Source organism: the organism of the source record quoted next, unplaced genomic scaffold, assembly GCF_019419815.1.
Source record: "Pyrus x bretschneideri cultivar Hongxiangsu unplaced genomic scaffold, Pyrus_bretschneideri_v1 Contig1, whole genome shotgun sequence".
NCBI lineage: Eukaryota > Viridiplantae > Streptophyta > Magnoliopsida > Rosales > Rosaceae > Pyrus > Pyrus x bretschneideri.
In genome coordinates this window covers 10445631-10453545 of record NW_025999390.1, presented here as the reverse complement: position 1 = coordinate 10453545, position 7915 = coordinate 10445631, and the positions used below count along the sequence as shown (strand labels likewise).

The window sequence follows — 7915 nt, the reverse complement described above, 5'->3', positions numbered from 1 at the left end:
CAACCCAAATCTCATTTTTCACATAAACAGACGCATTAGTACATAAAAACAAGAGAGCAAAACAAGTTAAAAAGCAGTTACAAAATAGAAAGAGACAGTATGGGAAGAGAACTCACAATAGCCATCCTAGCCATAGCAGTGATTGGTCTGCTTCACTCCACAGCAGCACAGAAAACCCATGTGGTTGGAGAGGTTCTCGGGTGGCTGGTTCCTCCCGGCGGTAACTACACTTATGAAGCCTGGGCAGCCACGCAGCATTTCGCCGTTGGTGACCTTCTTGGTTCGTAACATATATACTCAAGTTTCACTATTTTTAGCTAAAATGTTTTGAAGTGCTTTTAGATTGAGCGATTTCGTATCACAATAAACTAATCTATGAACAGTTGGCAGATAAAGTTTAAAATGTTTATGGGTTACGAAAAGCATTTGAAGTTTTTTATTTTTTTTTAACGAAACACATAGCAATAATTTCTTCAAATAGTATTTGAAGTGCTTTGTCAAAAAAAAAAAAAAAATTGTATTTTCTTCAGAAGGTTTGATATGCATAGAAGCACTCGCTTCTGAGTATAAATATTTTTTTACGAAAGCATTTCCAAGTGGACCTGTGTTTTGTGAATTTATGTTGTTCATTTTTCAGTGTTCAACTTTACCGACGGTGACCAGGATGTAGCGAGGGTCACAAAGGAAGCTTTCAACAAGTGCAATTCGACAGACCCCATCAAACTTATGACAACCAGTCCGGCCAACTTCACCTTGGACACCACTGGAGAGTACTATTTCATTGGCACCAAGGACAAGCACTGCGAGTTGGGACAAAAGCTGGCCATTAACGTGACTGCGGAACATGTATCACCTGCTCCAAGCCCTGCACCCAGATCAGGACCAGTGACTTACGTCGTTGGTGATAAATTGGGTTGGCTTGTCCTACCAGGCGGTGAACTTGCTTATGAAGCTTGGGCCTATGGCAAGACTTTCATTGTCGGAGACACTCTAGGTAACTATATCGATGTTGATGATAACGTAAATTTATCGACGACTGTTTCATAACTAGACTAATTAAACGCTAATCAAATTCTGTTGCTTACATATAAATTATTAATTCCTTGACAATGTTTTACTTTCTTGCTTCTGTAGTTTTCAACCTTGTCAATGGGACACATGACGATGTGGCTACGGTGACCAAGTCAGCTTATGAAAACTGCACCACCAACAGCACTATCGCCGTTTACAAAAATAGTCCAGTGAGTATCCTTCTCAACACCACCGGTGAGCATTTCTTCATATCCACCTACGATCGGCGCTGCTTATTAGGCCAAAAGCTAGCCATTAACGTGACATCCGGGAGCACAGCCCAACCACCGTCGTCCACTCACCATCGTCCACTCACCATCGGGTTCCATAGCACCTTCCTCGCATAGTACTCCCTACGCTAGTGGACCAGGCGCTGCTTCTGCTCCATTCAGCTCAGCCCCGTCCAGGATTGGTGGCGGCTACACCTTCTTGCTCATTGCCGTGGCTGCTTTCTTCTATTGATCATTGGTCACCAGCTAGTTCATATGTTGATTTTTATAATTCCTTTGGAATATGTTCCATACATTTGCAGTACATACCATGAGGCTGTATTTTTTTTATATTTAATTTATATTTATGATTTTGCTTTTGTATTCACCTTTACCAATTCGTAATAATCCTGGCTCTATCTGTATGTACGTTCCTTTACTTTAGTTAATACAAATAAGTGCAGCCAATTGCCTATTTTTGGTCCCCGTTTTCAATTAACTTGCCCCTTTTTTATAAACGATACTCATTTTTAAAGGGAGAAGATATTAATACTAAACCACACAATAGCAACCATATATAGATATAAAACTCAACTTGATTATCAAACGTCATCGTCATATGCATATGAATTAAATGAAGAGAAATATCACTAAATCTATATATGTAAATGCACATGAATTGAGGAACTCAAAACAGATAAACAGCCCCAAATAAAAACACCCAAACTTGCAAGATTGAAACACTTGTCACGCAACAGTAAATAAATAGAAAATAAAATACGACGAACACACGAGGATTTCTTTAATGTGGTAAAACCCCACACATAATGGAGAAAGTCACGGGCACCCTGGCAGAAAATAATCCACCAAGAGCAAACAACAAACCCAAAGACTCATACAAGACACAACTTACAAACTCAAATATCGCAGTGTCCTCTTGTTTTCGTATTTTCTTTTCTTTGTCTCCTCTTAGTTGAATGCGATCACCTCAGACCACGAAGGTTCGCCTGCGAGCTAGAACAAATTATGAATGATGATATGAGAGCTAGAAGAAAGCATTTTACTAGGATTTCAATCCTATACCCTAGCATACAAATTCCTTACCTTAATTTTTTTCTCGCACAAAATTATGGTTGGCAAAGATAGAAAACCTGATGGAAAACTCTATAACATTATTTAATGAACGTGAGAATCAAATTAACCGGCCCACAATTGAGTAAATCTATATTATACTTTAACCGTAAACTAAATTGATTTATATCATGAATTGATTTTATTTCATCTCACTATCCTAATAAAATGTTAACACTTAAATTATATTTTCCCAAAATGATGCATGTGAAGTTTACCTTAAGTCATTCACGGAATCAGATTACTTTTTATTGCCGTTGACGTGCAAGCCTTCAAATCACAAACCTAAATGCTAGAACATATCTAAAATCTAGCACTAAATCTATTACACACACATTACATTTGTCTAAGAAATTAGCGAATCACAAAAATTTATGCTTTCAACATCTCCCTTACTAACATGAAAAAATTATCACTTGGAAATAGTCAGTCACTTTGAAAGTTCTTGGAAACAAACGATGGAGTTGGTTAATCAAAATTATATTAAAACAAATAAACAAACCATAGAAACTAATCGATTGCAAAGAATATAATTCCGAGCATATATTATTTTATTTATTATCAATGTCCACAATCAAGGCAGAAGTTTGAAACTGAATTAAATATAGTATACATAGCTAATTAATTGCCACTTGCTAGGATCATGTTCAGAGGGCTTCTAAATTTTATTTGCTTACTTAGGATTGTGATCTAATGAAAACTATATATTCTGATTTAAGCCCTAGTCAATTAGTAGATGATCAAGTGGCATTAGGATATATGAACCAATAAGTTGCTAGCTAGCTGCTGACAATTATGTGTAAAATTTTCGGACTAATGGAATGAGCCCACATATATTCTTTCCTTATCGTTGCTAGTGAAATGAAATATCGTCTTGCAAGTGATGAATTGTTTTGGTGGTTACTGTCTTCTTCTTTAACTCATTCTCCTTAGTGTAGTCTATTGATTGTAATAAAGAGAAATCTAGTCCTTTATCACTAAGGAACCCCGGCAATGCGAGGGAAATTTTTTAGGGAATTGAAGCAACATATAGTCTAAAAAATTAACAAAAACTCAAAGAGCATATGGGCAAATTAAAGCAGCCACTTTGTGCCTTTAAGTAACAAGTTTGATTATTATTCTTTGCTTTGTGAATATGTATATATTCTGCTCTGTAGTGCAGTACCACAAACACGATAAATATTCTGGTTTTCTGGTAATGACAAAATTCTGGCAATGTCGATCAACACCACGGGTTGTCTCTTTGATTATTGCCAGTATTCGCACGGATTGAACAGTGGCCATTGATGGTTTTGACTCTCTCCCTCTCTCTTTCCTCACCTAACCTTACCACGCAGGTGGAGAAAGAGACGGAAAGAGGAATATTGTCATGTATATTAGCACCGAGATACGGAAGTGTTTTTCATGAAAAGCAAAGGTGAAGGCTTCGTTAGGTATCTAAGATTAGAATAGAATAAATTGAGTAACTCCTTAGATAAAAAAGTGGATGGTACTTGATGTAAGCTGTAGGAATTAGGTGAAGAAAACAGTTCTTTATTGTCAGTTCGTCTACTTGTTCGTTTATTTTAGAATTATTTATGGTTGTTAACAAATCAAATTGCCAAGACGGCTATGCCATTGGCAATTCAAACCCTCATTCTCTCATTGAGTTACAAAGTTGTATTTGTAAAGAACTAATTCTGAACAACAGAAAAACAGTAGTACACCCTAATAAATAAAAAGAAACTATGGTAAGTGCTCTAGTGTAAATGCGGTAGAATTTCAAGTCTGGTTTGCTCTCTGATCTTGAATTTAAGGTATAAAGCTGTCAAAAACACAAGTGCTTCTCTAGTTGAAAGTTTTGAAATAACGTGTGTCATTTGATTATAGCTAGAGGTAGACTAAAATGCTTTAGCCCTTCCGAACCCCATTGAAAATTAATCACACCTTTCAAGGTGTGGAGTACCTCAAATATCGAAAAATAAATTTTAGCAAGGGTCGCACGAATTTACAATTAGGATTTTACGAATCCACATTTGGCCCACCACCGCTACAGTCCAGGTTTGACAAATTCCTAATCCACATTTCTCCAATTTTCCTAGTATTAAAAATGAAATTACTTCATTATTTCTCAGGAAATTTCCTTGGTAAGTGGTCCTTCCTTTCGCCTTTTGTCCTTTTTTGGGCGCGGCCGTTCCTTTACTTTTTCTCACTTGCTTCAATTATTAACTATACTTTCTAGAGGAAATCTTCCCAATTTCCAAATCTGTAATTTAATATAAAGCAATGACTAGTCAACGCACAAAGATGGCCACATTTATTTGGTGAGAGCTCTCGTCCTCGCACACGAAAGTCTGAGTTTCCACAAGTCCCATATCTCGGCATACTTGACCCCGTCACCAAATCTGAACCGTCTATATTACTCACAGAACCGCAGACGTGGCATCCATCCAACGGCACAAACAGCCAAAATTTGTGGTTTTCACAAAGCCTTCCTCTATATAAAGGATGACAGAGACAAACCCTCTAGAAACCAAAACCTTTACAAGCTTTCAAGAACAGAGGAAAAAAAAGAGAGTAGGAAAAAACAGGGGCGACCTGACCTTCAAAGAACACAACGGCAATGGCAAGGAACACAAACATGGCGTTTTTCGCAGCCGTGGCGGCGGCCGCTTTGCTGATGAGCTTAGCGGCAGCGGCAACTACTTACCAAGTGGGTGATGGGTTGGGTTGGTCCGTCCCTTCCGGTGGCGCCGCAGCTTACACTACATGGGCTGACAATAAAACCTTCACTGTCGGCGACACTCTTGGTATATATAATTTCAGCTAAATGAGTGCACATTTGATAACTATTTTGTTTTTGTACACTTAATTTCATGTTTCATACTAATTTCAGCTAAATAAGCGTTGGAATCATAATTATTTCGTATCTGTAAACTTAATTTCAAGTTTCATACTGATTTTTTGAAAGTGTTCTATTAGACGTGTTTTTGTGACATAGAAGCGAATAATCAATTTTAAGTGTTTTCTGTGAATGTCATAAATACTTTTCTATGTCAAAACACATTTTTATTAATTCTAAAATAATCTCAAACCTGCCTTAAAATGTGAGTTAAGTCAATTATTTCGAACAATGTATTTATTTTATTTTTGAGTTCGATCACTTTTCAGGCAAATCAAAATAGTTACTTTTTTAGTAATGCTATTCATACCATATTTTTGTATCATATTTTCATATCACCATAGCATTTGATGTGGACAGCCATATCATTTGAATTAATTAGAATTTTAAATTTAGTTCATTATTTAATAAACTAATAATTAAGAAATACTAATTAATTAAATGATGATTGTGGTATATGAGAAGTTTCTCTCATTTATTTCCTTGGGTTTTGCAAATTTTTCGAATGATGTGGCTGTTCACATTAGATGTCATTTAAGGTGATATAGAAATGTGGTATAAAAACATAGTATGAATAACATTACTCTAGTTTTTTGGCCTAGTAAAAAATTTGCGTATTTACAAATTAATTAGCGTTAAGGTGTTGATTTTGATTGTCTATTGTGCAGTGTTCAACTATTTGAACGGATCACACGACGTGGCGGTAGTGACCAAGGCAAACTACGACTCATGCAACACCAGTAGCACCCTCGCCCTGTTCACTAACCCACCAACGAGAATCACTCTCAACTCCACCGGCGCGAATTTCTTCATCTGCACTTTCACCGGCCACTGTGCCGGAGGCCAGAAGCTTGCCATCAATGTCACCTCCGGCAGTACCGCCGCCACGCCACCTTCCTCCACGGCCACTCCTCCAAGCAGCGGTGCCCCCCCTCCAGGCTCTAGTGCCAACCCTCCACCTGGAAGTCCAACCAGCCCAAATACTCCTTCGTCACCGACACCTGAAGGTTCTGCAGCAGCTTCTCTCGGCGCCGCTGGCCTTTCCGCTACCTTTTTGTCCATTGCTTTGGCTTTGTTGTTTTAGATTATTTTCCTTGGCGGTATATAGTTAATTTTGTGTGATGTGATTCATTCACTTAAACAGCTATAGCGTGATTGTTTTTACACGACATTGGTCATTTTTTTTTTTACGTAATAATAAATTTAGTTTTGAACTTTGATTCAGCTATATCATCAATGAAACTATACCAATGTTTTAAAAAACTTGTCCTAAGACGCGTTTAGGCGGCTTTGGAGGCGAGGTGGGAGGAAAATCGCATCTATTTTGTGAGAGTTAGTGAAAAACTCGCTTAGATGTGGCTATTCATAGGGATGGAAAAAATACCGAAAATACCAAATCGAATCAAAAAAATACCAAATCGAAAATCCCAAAAATTTCGATACTCAATACCGAACCGATCCCAAACTTTCGGAACAGGAATTGGTCTCACATTTCCATTTTTTCAGTAATCCCAAACCGAATTGAAATAAAAAATATATATATTATTTCATTTTAAATATATATTTGAAATTGTAACATCCATCGGATTTGGTTGAAATTTAATCTCAACCGTTGAATACAAATTAAAGTTGAAACCCTTAGAGAACTCAGTCACTCTCTCTCTCTTCGTCCCTCGAGTCTCGACTCGACCTCACCTCATCTTAAACAACCTCACCGTCACCACCCTCCTCACCAATTCTCTCTCCGTCTTCGAATCCGGCCACACCCACATCACACAAGTGACTCACCTCTCTGATCTCTCTCTCAAATCAGGTAAATTTTGGAATTAATTTAGGGTTTGAAATTTAGTTTAGGGTTCGAATTCTAGATTAGGGTTTGTGAAATTTAGCACTTGGAACTGATATGGAGTTTTATTTACATTGTATCTTGTTTCTTTGTGGTTGGGCTTTCCACAATTAGGCATATGCAGATTCCTCATTCCAGGATTGTAAGTGAGCATCTGAAGCAGATATGACCATAATTATCAAGAATTTGCAGGTTTATCCTTTTTTCTTTCTCTTTCTTTCCATTTTATAATATGGCGAGACTGGTTTTTCTCTCTACCCATACCTAACAAGAAACAAGTAGATGTCTTATCCTTACTTCCTCTGCAACATTTCTCTGGGGGGTTCTTGTTAAGTTTCTGCAGTTGAGGTAGTAATTAGTTGGATGGTGTCATAGTTATTAGTTTATATGTTTAGGGGCATATAATATATAACTCCATTTGCTTTAATACATGGATAGGCGTTATGCAGTTTTTGGTGGAAGTATTAGCATCAATATTGGTAAAGAATTTTGCAGTATGTTAGGATTGTGCCTATATCTCGGACATAGGATTAGTTTTAAGATGTAACATTCAGGTACTGCCGTGTGATCTCTTTTCATGAAGGCCACTGCTTGAAATGTGTGGGAAACATTCCCTTGGATGAATACAATGTTTCAGTAATATGATGCATGTGTCGTCCTAAAATAAGCTCTCCGAGCTCTTATGAGTCATGTTAGTGAGATGTTCATGCACATAAGTAAGCTGTCTCCTATTAGATGAAGTAAAATTTATGAATCAAGGCATGTCATTTTTCACTA

At 37.3% G+C, this 7915-nt stretch overlaps 2 protein-coding genes across 2 annotated transcripts; both read left to right on the top strand.

The window, feature by feature from the left end:
- Positions 1-1755, top strand: LOC103958339 (blue copper protein). The gene is made up of 3 exons (XM_009370595.3): positions 1-280; positions 638-994; positions 1135-1755. Exons 1-3 carry the CDS (start codon positions 100-102, stop codon positions 1416-1418), a joined length of 822 nt encoding a protein of 273 aa, XP_009368870.2. The 5' UTR covers positions 1-99; the 3' UTR covers positions 1419-1755.
- Positions 1756-5016: 3261 nt separating this feature from the next.
- Positions 5017-6512, top strand: LOC103958342 (umecyanin). Its single transcript, XM_009370598.3, has 2 exons — positions 5017-5200; positions 5961-6512. Exons 1-2 carry the CDS (start codon positions 5032-5034, stop codon positions 6374-6376), a joined length of 585 nt encoding a protein of 194 aa, XP_009368873.2. The 5' UTR covers positions 5017-5031; the 3' UTR covers positions 6377-6512.
- The last annotated feature ends 1403 nt before the right edge of the window (positions 6513-7915 follow it).

Coding starts and splice junctions, on each gene's coding strand:
- LOC103958339 (XM_009370595.3), top strand. CDS start 100: ATGGGAAGAGAACTCACAATAGCCATCCTAGCCATAGCAGTGATTGGT. Junction 281..637: donor CGCCGTTGGTGACCTTCTTG/GTTCGTAACATA, acceptor TTCATTTTTCAG/TGTTCAACTTTACCGACGGT. Junction 995..1,134: donor CATTGTCGGAGACACTCTAG/GTAACTATATCG, acceptor TTGCTTCTGTAG/TTTTCAACCTTGTCAATGGG.
- LOC103958342 (XM_009370598.3), top strand. CDS start 5,032: ATGGCGTTTTTCGCAGCCGTGGCGGCGGCCGCTTTGCTGATGAGCTTA. Junction 5,201..5,960: donor CACTGTCGGCGACACTCTTG/GTATATATAATT, acceptor TCTATTGTGCAG/TGTTCAACTATTTGAACGGA.